General features: G+C 40.1%; 2 protein-coding genes across 3 annotated transcripts in view; one reads left to right on the plus strand and one right to left on the minus strand.

Moving 5' to 3' along the window:
- Positions 1-429: 429 nt before the first annotated feature.
- LOC101846741 (calcium-independent phospholipase A2-gamma) lies at positions 430-10,485 on the plus strand. Of its 2 annotated transcripts, none has more exons than XM_005100515.3 (7): positions 430-970; positions 2,439-3,274; positions 3,965-4,116; positions 4,780-5,046; positions 5,996-6,245; positions 7,023-7,221; positions 8,109-10,485. In XM_005100515.3, exons 2-7 carry the CDS (start codon positions 2,447-2,449, stop codon positions 8,354-8,356), a joined length of 1,944 nt encoding a protein of 647 aa, XP_005100572.1. In that variant the 5' UTR covers positions 430-970; positions 2,439-2,446; the 3' UTR covers positions 8,357-10,485. The 2 variants fall into 2 exon arrangements, with proteins under 2 accessions (XP_005100572.1, XP_005100571.1); XM_005100514.3 differs by having other exon boundaries at positions 431-1,218.
- Positions 10,486-15,088: 4,603 nt separating this feature from the next.
- LOC101847117 (ankyrin repeat and BTB/POZ domain-containing protein 1) overlaps positions 15,089-16,742 on the minus strand; it is a 15,603-nt gene continuing 13,949 nt past the window's right edge. The window contains exon 12 of the mRNA XM_005100516.3: positions 15,089-16,452. Coding sequence (XP_005100573.1) covers positions 16,246-16,452 — 207 coding nt within the window. The 3' untranslated portion in view covers positions 15,089-16,245. The remainder of the gene's footprint in view (positions 16,453-16,742) is intronic.

Below are 16,742 nucleotides of genomic sequence, written 5' to 3' on the forward strand. Positions count from 1 at the left end.
TGTAATCATCTGCTGTATATTTTGTTAGTAGAGAGCGCCAACGGCGGCGCAGTATAATCTGTACATATTCTAGCATGGGGTTCGAATGCCCTCTTCAGTTGACCTGTAATTTGTAGGCCTACAGTAGCCTAGTAGTGTAACTGTAAGCGTTTAATCCACTGATTCTTCGGTCTTTCCTGATTGATTTCAAGTTGTGTGGGTATGAGGTCCAAACGCATATATATAATGGGAAAGAAAGGCATTTGTGGCCTTGTGAAATTGGGCCGTTTTCCAGGACAGTGATCAAATCACATGCGTGACCGTCTCGAGTCTAGACCAGACGCTGACCTCTTTCACGTGTAGCTGCATGTGTGCTAAAAGGTTATCAGGTCAGACGGTGTGGTATTTACAAACTTACACCTGTTTTGATTGGTGAAAAACGGGGGCGTGCGGGAATCTTATTTCCTTATTGGCTGTATTTCTTGGTCAGGGACTTGAGCTATCCGTTCAAGATAAGCGGAGCACCGGGTAGCTGAGACGATCAGTAAATTATTCAGTCGTACTGTAATTCTGTTTGTGATTACAATAAGTTTATTGTAGCTTTAACACCCGTTCTTTCATTACTCCTGATAATAGAAGTGAGTGTTTGGGTGGGGAACGTCGGAAAGCAGAAACATCGCATGACTGCAGTTCGCCTACGTCATTTTGTATCGGGCCAGGGATTAACCAATCACACGTCGCGTTACGTCGGGGTTTCTTATCACGCCATGAGAGCCGACGGTAGTGATCTGATTCACCACAACAAAAATAAAGCTCCCAGGGTGGGCCTGTGATGTGTGAAATACACACCCCCAATAGATCTACGTGTCCTTAAATCAGAAACCATATTTTGCTCATCGTGAATTCGTTCTTTATCGCTACAGTGTGAATTTCGAACTGATACACAGACTCCTTACTTTAAGAGTGTAATAGGTGCCCGTCTGCTAACTTGGTAAGCAGAGAAGCAGTGTGCTGCTGTTACACACCGTAGCCGCCGTAGCGTTGCCAGTCACTGTTGCTGAGTGAACGCCAGAACGGCTTGTAAGACTTGTGTTTTACTCGTTATTATTTATTTACGAGAACGTTTCAGCAAATAAACTAGTGCGGTGAGACCTGACGTTCTGTGAAACTCATTCTGGTGCTAGTTGCTGTCAGAGAGCTCTGTGAAAATCGCCTTGGCCTTGGGTTAGAGGATTAGAGGTAAGATAATTCTCTAGAGTCTGTTAAAATTAGTGTCAGCCCAGTGGTGGTAGTGGGCTCTTCGACCGAATTACTAAACTTGGCCTACTTCTCTCTTTAACAGAACAACATGCATGCGGCTGTCCTTGTTCAATATAATTTTTGCAATATATTCTAGATCTAGTTCTAGTTGTTAACATATCAAATTATCATTATGATGGATGTCACGACTAGCCTACGCTACAACAGAATTCTTGTCAATGACATGAGGGTCCACTATATTTTAGAAGGCATTTTGTTGATTGAAAAGGGAAGAGAGAATTAAAGGTCAACTGTATCAGGTTGTTGGGTGCTGGTTTAGTTGCTGGTTTGCCATGATAGAGTGGTCAACTTCAAGTCATGCTGTGTCGACTGCGGTCTGCTGTCTATAATGTTAGTCCTCTGATTGGCCACGCTTACGACAATAATATGCAGCACAATAGAATAATGATGGGGCCTAGTAGGACTTCTGTAATGAGCGACCACCCCTAAAAACACAATAAAGAAGAGACGTAACCCGACCTCTAACCCTACCCCTACCCCTACCCCTCTGTAATTCTACTCTGTCTCATAGTGATCACTCGTTACGGAAGCCCTCCCATAATGATAGTTCTGGGAGTATTTTGTGTGTTAGATTAGTCAGTACGTGTTGTTTACAATTTTAATGTGTGTAATTTGAGGGATTGCTTCATTTTGCGGTGTAGTGAAGACAAAACATTTTTGCAGTGGTAAAGCCTGGCAGCAAGTGACAATCCCCCCCCCTCTATTTCTAACACAACCAATTTAAATGATTTTATCAATTATAACTGCAGCATTATTTATACATCTATTGCCTCTCAGGCTCATTTTAAACTATTTAACTGTTGAAAACCATCGCCTTTACCCTACTCACGAAGCAGAAAAAAATCAACAATTCAGACTATATTGCTCATTAGTTTCCTAGATTGTATTACCATATGTAGTTTCAGTAATTTTTTGTGTGCAGCATGACTGCAGACACTTTATAATGCTCATAAGCCTCCCTAAAACTTGTGGAGCTTAGTTCAGAGTCGACCAATGTACTATCTTACAGTGTGTGAAAATGTAAATACTGGCTTTTGTGCATGTGAGAAATGACTTGTTTAACAGTTTTGCTGTATGGTTTACTTTTTATATATGAAAATCTATCACTAATATCTTGGGGTTTTTTCTTTACTTTACAGTGCTCTCAATGTCTGTGCTGAAGCTGCAGGCAGGCCTGAGGGGCATCCATCCCCAGTGTTTAGCTTCCAATGCCTACCCTGGGCATGCAAAGTTCGCTTCTGGCAAAGAGGAGGACACGTCACAAAGTCATCGCCATCTTGGGACATTTTCCTCAACTTTTTCTCGGCGTTTTAGAGCTGGAGATGCTCACAGGACAGAAAAGTCCTCCGATGATTTAAATGTCCAGTCTCCTCTTGGGGCTTCCCCTCCCGCAGAGGAGAAAAAAGACAGGATGAAAATAAATTTCTCTTCTTTGGGTGCCACTGTCCCTCTTAGAATTGCTGAGATGAACAGATACTTTGCAGATACTTCAAAGAAATTTCTCAGTTCTCGGAATCCTTTGAATCGTAACGGGACCAGCTCTAATTCGACCATGGAAGAGAAATCTGTACCCACAGATCAAACGTCTTCCCTAGAACATTCTCTCACTCAGATGAACCAAAGCATTATATCATTCTACGACACATCCTGTGCCACCAACGCTCCCCATCAGGCGGAGAACATGATACAACGAGGCGTCGCTATGCAAGAGTCAGTTGATGATGATTCAGTTTCTGCAGACACCCCACAGACCATCGGACCTCTTTTCCCCACAGTTTTGCCCGCAGAAATGAAGAAAAAGCGGGCAGAGGCACGACGCGCCCAGAAAATCTCTCGGCTTTCCCTTGAATCTCGTACCAAAGCTCTGGTACAGTCCCTGAAGTCTGCTCATTCTCTGATGTCCAAGATCACACGAGCAGAGGAGCTGTGTGAGCACCTCATTGCTCACCCCGAGTGTGTGTGGGACGCTGCCTCTGTAAGTCATTGCTCATTTTTATTTTGTATGTCGATTTGTTTTGCACTCAGGCACAAGTGAAGACACATTTTTTAATGTCTTTTTGTTCTTTATGATTTGTAAAGCTTACAGGAAATTTATGTGAACAGACAGTCATGTTGATGTTTTCTATATCTTTTAAAATGGTGTCCTATTATTTATATTATCTTTGATCCTTCCAAACTTTGTTAAGATATGTCTGGGTCCTTTTCAACTGGAGAGATGATGAGATGACTAGTTATAAGCAAGCAAAACATAAAGAGCTGACTGAAGTAATTTTTTTGTTTAAAGTCATGAAGGCGTTTCTACTTTTTGTCATGAGTTTCATTTCATTATTTATATCTCTTTTTACCATCTCTACAGCTATGACACATTGTGTGAAGTACTTACTTCTCAGAGTGGGTAGTTGGAAAATGCAGAGAGAGAATAAATTGAGGAAGTAGTTTGAACTTAAATGCACACTTGTACACTCAAATACATACATCTGCACACACCAACCTTTTCATATGAATTTTAGTCTCATTAATTGTGCTTTTGTTGCTTTTTTGGAGTTTTTATGAAGGGAACTTGTTTCAGAATGCGTCCAGTTTATTAAGGAGAGTGGGTGTATGTTAAACATGTTTTTAAAATGAATATTCGACTGAAGTGTCATTTGTTTCTCTTTTGCTGTAGGAAAAAGCTGTACCTTGCGTAAAGAAGTTGACAGCATCTCCCGACAAACTTCTGAAAGGTCTCGCCCATGAAATCCTTTCCCTCCTCGGCCATGTCAAGCCGTTGTCTGCCCCTGGCATCAGAGTTCTGTCAATCGACGGTGGAGGCACACGGTCAGTAGAACTGAGTCAGAAGTTGTTGCATGCCTACTGAAATATTTCAGTTTATGTATCGTGGCACAATTTTTATGTTTGGAATAAAAAGAAGTAATTTATTGTTTGACTATTCTTGTTTTGTTGTGGTAGAATCAAATTTTAAAAAAAGTTTAATTAAGTGTTTTAGACTTCCAATTAGACGATTTTTTTTAGTGGAAACATGCTGCGAACGTGTTTGTGTGAGTGATAATGGCCTTTTAGTTTGTAGACCTTGAATTCCCTGGAGGAGGAATTGACTTGATGTTGTCTGTAGCTTAAAAGGATTCTGCACTGTAGTGGCTGATAATGTTGGCAATGGCCTCTATAAGAAATATTTTGCAGTGTAGGCTGTGGTCTGTATAAGGAATGTTTTGCAGTGTATGAAAGTGTAAGAATCTTTTAGAAATGAATATGACTGATATTTTGATAAGAAGTGGTCCTCATGGGCTTGAATGTAGTAGCATATTATTTTCCTTCCTTGTTTTCTATTTGAAACTTGAAAAGCGCAATCTTCTCTTTTTTTTGTCCTGGTATGTGAGATAAAGAGTTAAGCATTGATTGATTGATTATTTGCCATTACAGATTTTTGTACTTGATAATTAATAATTGACTTGTGTTTTGTGTCATGCTGTTTGTTTTCAGAGGCCTTGTGACGATAGAGTTTCTGAAAGCACTCGAGAAACAAAGTGGCCGCAAGATTCACGAACTGTTTGACTATGTGTGCGGAGTGAGCACCGGTGCACTGCTGGCCATCCTCATCTGCCTGTACAAGCTCCCCCTGGATCGGTGCGAAGAACTGTACAAAGACTGCTCCACTCAGATGTTCACCAGGAACAGGGTGCTGGGCACCACAAAGCTGGTGTGGAGTTACGGCTTCTACGACTCGCAGTCTTGGGAGGAGATCTTGAAGTAAGTTGTAGCCTCTTCCTCACTAGTGTCTCTTTTATGGGTGGTTGGTGGGTACCATGGTGGGTTTTTTTCTTCTTTTTTTTTTTGGTTAGTCTTTTACGGGGCTCGCAACTGCATGGTGGAGACGAAAGCAGACGACAGAACATTGTTAGAGAGCAGGAAATGAGGTGAAAAGAGACAATTTTAGAGAAGAACATTTTTCGGTCGCTTCCGGGATTCGAACCCAGGACCTTTGAATGAGAGGTGAACACCTTAACCTCTAGGCCACAAGAGCCCCTGCCATAATGTTTGCAGTTCCTTCTTATTTCTTGTTTTTGATGGAAACTTGTACCCTAGTCCTGTCCCTGGCATAACGTGGCCTTTATCAGGTGATTGGTTGTAGACAACTACTTACTTCGTCATGGAGATATTTTTCTCTTCTTTTAAAAAAAAAAAATGTTCCTTTTATGTCCCAAAGTCTGTTGCAGTGATACCAATTCGATAAACTATATTCGATCAATTTTATAAAATGTTTACTGTTTTCACTTACTGATTTGTTTTCAAAGTTGTTGATTTGCAATTAGAGTATTGACTTCAGAGTTGTGACAGTATTTTGAAAACAGAGTTTTTATTTAAAATTAGCAAATTTATTTTGAAAAATCTTTCAATGAATCTACATCTGGTATTCAGCTCATGTTTTTTTAAAAGATATATATGTAGATTAAGAGTATTTAGAACAGACCGTATTTGAAAAAATAATATGTTACGTATCTTGACTCAATGGAACGCGTTTGTAACTTGTGGCTCTGTTTGTTTTTTGTTTTCCAGACGAGAAATGGGTGAGAAATCACCGATAGAGTTAAGATATGAAGATTAAGAGTATAGAACAGACCGTGCTTGGAAAAATAATATGTTACACATCTTGACTCAATGAAACACGTTTGTAACTTGTAGCTCTGTTTTTTTCCAGACGAGAAATGGGTGAGAAATCACTGATAGAGTTTGCCAGGGACCCTGACGTTCCCAAAGTATCTGCCATCTCCTCACTGATGAACTCGCAGCGAATGAGCAGCCACCTGTTCCGCACCTACAACACCCCCCCTGGCGCATCCTCACAGTACCCTGGCAGCTGTCGACACAAAGTCTGGGAGGTCGTCCGCGCCTCGTCCGCTGCCCCGGGCTATTTTGAGTCTTTCAAACTGGGTGATGAAGTCCATGAGGTGAATACTGTGGTTCTGACGCCTGTCCTGTGCTTTGTGTCAATGTCCTTTACAGTGGGTGGTTTACGGGTGCTCTGGTGTGGTTTTCTTCTTCATTACTATCTACAATCTATCGTCCTTATCTCTCCTCCTTCTGTTTTTTTTTTTTAAAACTCTTGTAACACCTCGTATCTTCGGCACTTATATGACCTTATTGTGTTGCAAGTTCCGTAAAACACTGAAACTAAAACTGTCCTTTACAGCCTATGAACTCACTAAAGACCAGCCCAGAGTTGAACCCCCTGAGCCCAGTCATTTCAACAGTTGAGTCTTATGTGGCTTTTGAAAATTGGTTTTAAAAAAATGTCTCTTGGTAACTTGTTTTGCTTTAGCAATGTCTCAGGAGTCAATTGGTACCCTGCATCATTGTCGTTGGAGAAGTAGCCATGAAAATTTCCCTCTTACTGTGATTTTATGAAGTATGTTAAATTTATTAGTGTTTCTTTTGGTTGGTTACTCGTGTGCAGTGAGAATCCAAGTTTGAATGAAGCTGGGTAATTTTCTGCTTAAACTCTCGTACTCATAGTCATGGGACTGTATGTTGAGAAAAAGGTAAAAAATAGTGTGTTGTGTCTTCAGATGCCACTGGTTTTTATCGAGCTCAAAATTAATTTTATTTGTGATTTCATGTCAACGCAAACCATTGCTATCTTGTGTATCAAAGATTTCTTTCAGAATATGTGAGTCTGTAACATTTTTATGATTGTCTAAATCTAGTCTTTTTGAAACTGCCTACAGGATGGTGGCATTTTGACGAACAACCCAACGGCACTAGGAATTCACGAGAGCAGACTACTGTGGCCCAAGGAAAACTTTCACTGCGTTGTCTCCCTGGGCACCGGACGTTTTGACAATAGCAGTATTAGTGAGACCCCAGCAAAGATGTCCCTGAAGCGGAAAATCACAACCATCGTTGACAGTGCCACAGATACTGAAGGTATGACTACTTCTCATTCTGTCCCCGTGGTTTTATGCACAAAAATTCTGAAATTATTCAAACTGAGCCAAAAAAATGTGAAATTATGTGATTCTGTTAATTTTCACAAAGAATGATAAAGGAAAATAATCAGAAATTATGCCAAAAATGATCAAATTTTGCTAAGTTATGCGGGGTGCATAAAACCCCAGGGGCTGCTTATTTTTTTGTGGGGGAAAAATATTTTATTGGAAATAGAATAGCACAGTGGTTGGTTAAAAGCTCAGTATGTGTTTCTGAGTTTTGTTCCTGTACACTGGCTTCTGTTGTGGTGTTTTTTGGCTGTTGGCCGTTGTATGTAGAATGCTTGAGCTCAATTGGAGTATGGGGAGGTTTGTTTATCGAGTATTTCTGTGGGTTTGCTTGGATGTTAGATCCCTATGGGCTGGGGTTGGCCCTGACACATTTGATAGAAACATTATATGGTTGTTTTTAAGAACAAGCAGGCTAACCCAGATTTTGGGGGTTTCCAGAAATTCTGACCTACACCAAATCTACCTAGAGGAGAAGTTTTATTTTTGTTTAGTTATAGAGAAAACTCTCCTTGTTTTAAAAAAAAAATGAACAAGGGTCCAAAAACTTTACCTTCGATTTTCTCAAAACAGCATTTTTCGGGAAAGCCTTCTTGTGCTTAAAAGCGACCATATATGACCTGTTGGTTGGTAGCCTTTTTTGGTTTGATTCCTTCCATTTTAAAAAAAAAGTTTTTTTTCCCCCCCAAGTGTCCTTAATATCCTCATCCACATCTGATGAAACATGACTGTTATCATGCCGCCCAGCTGTAAACCACTTGACAACTAAAAACTTGTTATGTTGTGTTTAACCGACTGTTTTGTTTTTTGTTCCAGCCGTCCACCAGACTCTACAAGACCTGCTTCCAGCCCGCACATATTTCCGCTTCAACCCTTACCTGTCGGAGGAATTCATGTTAGACGAAATTCGACCGGAGAAAATGGCTCAGATGCAGCTGGATGCCCAGATGTACACGCGCCGCAACAGCTACAAGCTGACGGCCGTGTCAGACAGACTCATGGAGAAACGCAAACCTCAACAGGTGGCCGGGGACTGGATGAAGCGAGTCCTCGAGCAAGTGTAGGGCTGAGAGCTTCTTTCCTGCCTTTGATAAATGAAGGACTCCACGGCAAAATACTTTGTAGTAAATTCTAGAATTGACAAAGGTGAGTTTTGTGCCACACCTACCTTTTAGTGTTATCGTCTTTATAACAAATTTGTCAGAAATGACTTCTGCAGCTGCATTTACTTTTTTTTTTTTGGTTGCATTTACAGTTTTACGAAACCTTTTTGAAAAAAAAATAAATTTTTATTTGAAATTTTTTTTTTTAGTTTTCTCTGGTCAAGAATTTTGGATATGGCAGGTTTTGCTGTGTAGCCCTTCACAATATTACGAGCAGACGCGAAACTGATGAAAGGGGAATTTATGCATTTATATTTTCATCCTTTGTAATAGCATTTCTGTGATTTACTGAACGGGCATTATGTTTTAACAAGCCACTTAGCAGACCTGGTGACTCTGAACAGCTGTGTATGAAGTTCTGTGTATTTCAATCTACCTCGTCCTGACTATAGAGCAGACTGATACAAATGTCAAGTTTTGAGAGAAATTTGGAGATGATAGTTCACACCTCCTGTATGAAACATTTCATACTCGACTGAGGCTTTAAATTAGGTCAGTTAGATATATATCTTTTCTCAAGTTAAATGCTTGCGTAGCTGTGTGCTCAGCTTATGTTTTTATAACCTTGACTTTATTCATGAGTGGTACTGCTTAAATGGTCTCCTTCACAATTTGCAAATGGTTACGTAGATGAAAAACTCTATCCCTGTTGATGTTGCTTTTAACTAACATCCCCGTTGATGTTGCTTTTAACTAACATCCCCCTAAGTTGTTCTTCCCTGGTGCTAAGCTTATCTACTGTTTTTGTGTAGCCGTTATGTGCTTGTGTGGTTTCTGCGTACTTACTTGCGGTCTGAGAATCAGTAGCAGCGAACATGATCTGTAGAAACACTTTTATTTATGCTCTCCCAATTATTTTTTTTTGTGAAGAAAAGATTCAATGTATTACCTCCGTTTTCTTATAATTTCAAACTGCATTTAGTGTGTAAAGTGAAAGTTTTGAGATCAAGCTTTTCTCAGAACAAGTAGCCAAGTTTCAGACTACTTATTGTTTTAATGGGGAATGAATCTAGAAATAAGTGAAGAGAGATGTGTGTTTGTAGCTCTGGAATTTTTTTGTATCAGTTTCTTTTTTTTTTTTTTTTAATCTTGTTGAGGCAAGATTTCGTAGAACAATAGAAAGTAGACCTCAGTACATTGTTCTGTACACTTCACTGAACCAGCAATGGGAAGGTGATTGGCTTACTTTGCCACGGGTTTGGATTTGATATTAACACTTGGCTTCCTATTGAAGACTGGCATCTCCTGTGCTTACATTATCACCGATGTAGTAAAGGAGGCGGTGTCAAGTCAAGCAGATTTTTTTCCAAGGGACAGTGGCAATTTATATATTGAGGCATTAGAATAAGATAACAGAGGTGAAAGACCTTCTGCATTAAGCTCAAAATATGTGGGGGGAAAATGTACTTGATGGCGATTTATAGCAGTGGTTTGAATTTTTTTTTTTTTTTGAGTATTGGAGTAGTTGCCATTTCTTGCATCATTGGTATTATTATTGAAAACATGTTTTATGTCTCCTGTAATGTTCTTGAACCAGTTTTTTTTCAAGAAGCATGTTGGAGGGCTTTAGTTTTTGACAAGTCAACTTATGTTACAGTGCAGGTTTTTTTCCTTACGACTGCTGACTTAAATGTTTTGCTTACTGTTCGACTTAATAATGAAATAATAATAATGGATTGCATTTATATAGCGCATATCCACTTACTCTCACTTGAGTATTCTGTGACTTTTACGCTCTACTCTCGGCATTTCAAATATCGCATCATGCAAAGTTTGTCAAATGTGTGTCTGTTCGGTCTGTTCAGGTTGTCGTCGGTATGTTTTTTAAAGAATTGTTTTATTAATGGCATTAAGTCTGTATGAAAAATGTTACTCTATGAGGCTATCCTGTGTTCAGTTGATGATGAAAGAAGGGTTTGGGCCCTTGCTGCTCCATATCATTTCTCACTTGTTGTAAATAAACACATGTATCATGTACAGCTCTGTTGACCACAATGAAGAGTGAAATACAACCCATAGAATGTTCACAAGTATGTCGTCAGTGTTATTATTTTTTCAGCGGTGACTGTTTTTGTTAGATAATGGATGAGTGGGTGAAAGAGAGAGGAGAGATATATATAGATATGTCCTCAGCTCCATCTTCACAGTACAAGGATGAATATGGGTAGTTGGCGGGTGCTCTGGTGGGGTTTGCTTCTTCTTTCCTATCACACATCTATCGTCTTTATCTCTCCTCCTTGATTTTTGTGTTTGTTACTCTCTTGTAAGACCTCTAATCTTCGGCACTAATATGACATTATTGTGTTGCAAGTGCCGTAAAACTCTTACTAATACTAAAATTAAGACTATGTGAATAATGACACTTGATATTTTCGGTAAATGTTACAGCAAAGAGCATTTACCCTGTGCTTTCATGACGTGTGAGGAAGGAGTTGTTTGCTGAGCTCACATCATCAGCATCATGTCACAGATGCCATAGTCTGTTAAGTTTTAGTAAGAGTGTTACGGCATTTGCAACACAATAAGGTCATATAAGTGCTGAAGAATAAATGTGTTACAAGAGAGTAACAAACACAAAATAGAAGGAGAGGAGATAAAAACGATAGATGTGCAATATATACCTGTTGCCTCTCTCTCCACATAAAACTTTGTGGAGGAAATTCAATATACTGAAGCAACAAACAATATGCAACTTGAAAAGTACTGTATTTACAAGAATTGTGGAAGCACTGCAATACAAAAGTAAGATAGAAGGGCAAGCTAGTTAAGAAATTCAAAGGTTCAGAGAAAAAAACACTCATCTTTTCATACGACACCTTTAAAAAATATATGCAACAGTTCTGTCAGCCATCGGTTGTAGAGATATAAAACATTGATCATGCCTACAGAAACTCATATAAAAGATACAACATAGACCTATAGGTAGAAAGAAAAGCATACATGCAGACTTTAAAAAATGTGCCAAAGGAGATCCTATTCAGCACCATGTCTGAGAAGTGGACACCACAGAGTTCATCACAGGACTTGTGACTGAGGTGGACAACACAGTAGTATAACACAGTCTCAGGACTTGTGATAAAAACCAAAGTAAAAACCAAAATAAAACGCAAAAGAAGGTCACAATATCACTTTCTGCAATTTGTGACATAAAATGGGAAACTTTTCTTCACCTCTGTCAGACAAACTATAAATGGTATCTGAGTCTGAGGCCAGCCATTAGCCAGCACACTATGACAATGGTTTGTTTACACACGTGTATCTTGCGCATGAGAAGTGAACAATTTAAAACAAGCATACGAGCATACATATCAATGCCACAGTCTAACTTCTCTTGGATTTCTGCTCATAAAAGAGGTGAGGGAAAAAACAATGCCGATGTAGTACAATTATAAAATCAAATCACGCTTACAGTCTTGAGAATCCTTCAGTGTGACGGTTAAGATCGTCTTGTGTTGTTCCTCCAGAGATAATCGTAAAACAAAAATTGGCCAGTTTAAGAACAGAGCAGCCATAAAGCTTCAACCACAATAGTCATCAATATTTTTTAGCGTTAAAAGAAAAAACAACAACCCCCCCCCACATAAAACATTTGTCCTGGTAGTGCTGTCTCTACTGAGCATTCAGGTCACACCGGATGCTGAAACGTTGCAACAGCGACATGCAACAGTAACATGACAGTTCAGAGAGAAGTCTTTAGTTTTCGTTAGTTTTACGGCTCTTACAACACAATAAGGTCATACAAGTGCCGAAGATTAGAGGTGTTACAAGAGAATAACATACACAAAAAAGAAGGAGGAGAGAGCAGGGTGATAGATGTTTGATAGGAAAGAAGGAGCAAACCACTCCAGAGCACCCACCCACCAACCACCCACTCAGAGAGAAGAGGGGGATGCTGAAACGTTGCGACTGCTACATACAACAATACAACAATAACATGACAGTTCAGAAGGAGGAGAAGGCAGAGTGCCCAATAGCTTTAGAAGAACTAAGTTTATCATTGGTTACCTCACTGAAAGGTCCATTGTGCTTTACCCATCCCCTGACTATCATCATTACAGACTTTGATGGTGTGTGAATTATGCATCATGCATGGAAGTGAAATTCTAGAACAACCGCGAAAACAGAAACACCTCAAATACAACTTCAACACATGGCAGTATTACTGGCGCGGGGGTGGGGGGGGGTAGGGTGGGGTGATATGGAGTAAACTTGAGCACTTATGCACGGCACAAATATTCACCGGGGTCTACCACGAAAAAATGAAAGTGTTTACGCAAGCATTGAGATTATCCTCGGTTCAGTATTGTATAGACGTTCCAGCCCTTCCAACTGATGGGGTGTTACACCCTTTTGAAGAGCTACTAACACAAGAATGTTAAACAGAACAAGTGAGATCTGCCCACCCCTCACACGGTCGGTGTGGCTTGGCTTCTGAGTCGGAGGTCACGTCACCCTTTCAAACATCATCCTCGCACTAGCAAAAACATCTTTAGGCAAGTTGTAACTGAGTAATAATAAATAGCATTTATATACAGCACAGAGTTCTGCTCAACAACAAGCTCTATCTATGAGCTTTACAATCGATATTATTACCCAAGCAGACCTGATAGCATTCTCAATCAATCTCAACTTCCAAGGAAGCATACAGTGCAAGCAGTCATTTTACAGGTGCTAAAACACGAACATACTGGCAAGATCTTTTGCTGAGCCGAGCTCCCAGTCCCACCTGGGTGAAGTGAGGAACATTTGTGTAAAGTGCCTGTCCCAAGGACACAACGTTGGGGCTGAGGATCGAACCCGCAATCTCACAATTATGAGTCTGGTAGCCTAACCACTAGACTACTGACTACTTCTAAAATAACTGCAACTATTTTCACAAGGAATAATGACATAAGTAGTGAGGCCTTTGTATAAAATATAGTTGAAGCTTAGTTAACAGCGAGACAACATGGGGATCGTTAAGTTGAAATAGTCAGATAAACGGTCAGATAAATATAGAAGGAAAGTTGAAAAGTGTCTGCTTCATTTGCTATCAAAGATATCAAGAAAAGCCTGCTATAGTCACCACAGGGATGCCACTGCTACGGTCACCAGAACAGCCACACAGAGCTGGGATTCTTCAACTGATTCATCAGAACAAGGAGAACAGAGAGCCTTAGGACCCACATAGGTTTAAGTTTTGAGTGTTTGGCAAACCGCTCGCTGATCTTGTAAGTGAGAGTTGAGAAGAATATCACACGCTGTGACCAGTTCAGTGATTCCAGTTGAGAAACATAAAGAACTGGCTTCTGAAGATACATCTCTTTCTTACATGCACAAATAAATAAATAAATGAAAAAAATTTTTTGATGATACAGGTGTGTATATGAGGACTGGGTGCAAATACAAAAAAGGCCCCATGGGTGCATTACCGAAACATAGAACCAAAGCCCGGAGAAGAAAGATGTGAACATTTATACCACACAGCTTCAAGCATATGCTCATAAATGTCCACTTTCAACATAATAAAGTGCAAAGTAAAACAGAAATCATAACTGCATGTCATCTTGACATCCATGTGCAAGAGGTAGGATATAAATTCACAACTCAAATTCAAAACGGCAGATCATTAAAAATAATCCATGATGAATACACCCCAACCAACAAGAACAAGCAAACTGTTCAGCATGTCGCGACCTCAGTGCTTTCTTGTCGTATCTCCATTTTTTAAAACAGTGAAAATGTGACATCTTCTTAAGCTCACTCTTTTTTAAGAACCGTTTTCACTGTTATAAAAAATGGCGATAGGACAAGAAAGCATTGGGATCGCAATGTGCTTTTTTTTTTCACCTCAGCAGAATCACGTCAACAATTTTCACAGGCAAAATAAACTTGAACAAATATTATATCACAATCCAGCACAGAGCCAATTGTAGCGCAGAAGCCCTGCATAACAAATCAACAACTTAACCCTATCCGTACGCCCTGGGGTCATTTTGTACCCCTAGGGTTGTATTCTTCACATTTTAGAATACTTCTAGTACGAAGATCTCTTTGAAAGTATTTCTCCAAAAAATAATTTTAACAGACTGCTATGCAAAGCGTACGGATCAGATTAACGAGTAAATTTCCTTTTTGGAAAGTGGTGGCACAGAGTTCCCCACGTCGTATGGATAGGATAGTAAAACACGACGTACGGATAGGGTTAAACAAACTAAAACATGGCACAATGAAGGAGCCGGGCTCTTCTAGCTAAAATTTCTTACACAACACTTGTTTCTAGCCCCAGGATGTAAAAAAAACATGTTCATGAGAAGCCCATTCTTGCCAAGAGAGAATTTGTGTCATGACGCGGTGGAATCAGGTGCTCGTCAATTTTGGGGCATATGGAGTTATTGGTACCATCTTAAAGCCATCCGTTTGCCTTGCCTTTGATGAAAAAAAAATATCCATTAATCTTGGATACAAGTCAAGCGCCTTGCTTTAGATGAAAAAAAAAATCCATTTATCTTGGATATAAGCTAAGGTATTGGCGATTGAAGGAGGCGGGGGTCGCCTGGTTTCAGAGGTAAAATTAGCGAGAAAATGGCAGCCACAGTTGAGTTATATAACTTTCCTTAGCTTGAGAGTCCGTGGAAACTGAAACGTAACATCTTTTATACCTTTAATCAGCGTTTTTCAGTAAAATCCACACAGAAATGTGTTCTTTAAAGGGCATGAAAGGTGTTGACTCAAAAAACTGAAATTCAATAATAATTCCATAACCTGCGGAAAAATGACAATTTCTTGACTTTCATTATTTTGACGAGCGCCTGATTTTACCACACTGCCTCACATTTAACTTTCAAGCTTGATGATAACAATCATAATAATAGTTATTCCATCTATGTCTGACAATGACCAATAAAGCCTCATATGATCAAAGATTTATAGGCTGGACATCAAATGACGTTCTACCTATCAGACTATACAAATACTTGACCTTAGCACTACCACACCAGCTTAATAATACTAGCAAACAGCATGGGGAGTTTTGGACACAGCAGTTAATGAGTGAGATGACAAATTCCATAGTTTTGTGTTTTCTATTGTCTATTTATGGGCATTTTGTATGTCCAATTTCGCTTCAAAGTTACATCAGGTCAGTAATGGGAAACAAGAGCCCTAATCATCCGCTGAGAAAGGTGAGCTAAGACCCTGACACTACCGTACTGCTTTCACGTAAATATCAGACGGATCAGTCTAAACCAGAGCTTGTCAACCTTTTTGTAGCCAGCACCAACTTTTCCCACCTACAAGTAAGAGGCTGGTATTTTTGTACCACCCACCTACACATGTTTCAATCAGGGGATTAGACAACACCTGTCACTGCCCTGGTGTTACCCACCACCCATCAATTCAAAATGAATAAATCACCCACTGGTGGGTCGCCCAGGTTGGCAAACATTGGTCTAGAAAGAGAACATCTCTCACTCTCCTTCCCACACCCCCCCCCAGTATAATAGTTATTGCAGGGTTCCTGCCATGAACTCCCTACCAAATTCAAGGAGATTTCAAAGAAGTTTCAAGGAGATTTGGTCAAGAAATTCATGCCGTTTTTGACTGTGCACCTAGAGCAATCAGACAAACATTTTGTTAATGTTCGATCCAGCGAAATTCAAGGAGTTTTCAAGGAGGTTCCTTAAATTCAAGGAGTTTTCAAGGAGATTTTTCCTTGTATGCAAATTCAAGGAGTTTTCAAGGACTCCTTGAATTCAAGGACGTCGCAAGAACCCTGTTATTAGCACCACTGGCCACTGGTTCCTATCCCTCTATCCCTCGATGTCCAACTCCTCCAACATGTCGTCGATCAGCCTCAGCTTCTCATTGGCCTCCTCCATCTCGCTGTAGGTGAGCACAAAGCTGGAGATGTAGAAGCGGATCTCGTCCACAATGTCTATGCTGTCCGTCTCCTCTCTCTGCTGCACGTTGCTGGCATCTTCTATCACAAGAGCCTTGAAGTCTTCTTGAGAGATCACCTGCAATAAGAAGAAACCCCAACAGAAAATAAATCCAACAATCCAACCTTCTCTAACGACCACCTTTACAAAACAATCACCTACACAATCAACTACTTCCAGCTACCCCCCCCCCCCCTCTATAAACTATAAAGACACTGCCCGTGACATCCACAAGTGAACCCCCGGGACAGTGCCACTGACTGTAGTGTCTTTAAGCCATTCCCAAAGGGGGGACATTTCTCGTTCAAGCACAGTAGAATCGTAAATGGGCTGATTCATCATGTCACGCTCATAACTGTGCCTGATCT

This window comes from Aplysia californica, unplaced genomic scaffold, assembly GCF_000002075.1.
Source record: "Aplysia californica isolate F4 #8 unplaced genomic scaffold, AplCal3.0 scaffold00250, whole genome shotgun sequence".
Classification (NCBI taxonomy): domain Eukaryota; kingdom Metazoa; phylum Mollusca; class Gastropoda; order Aplysiida; family Aplysiidae; genus Aplysia; species Aplysia californica.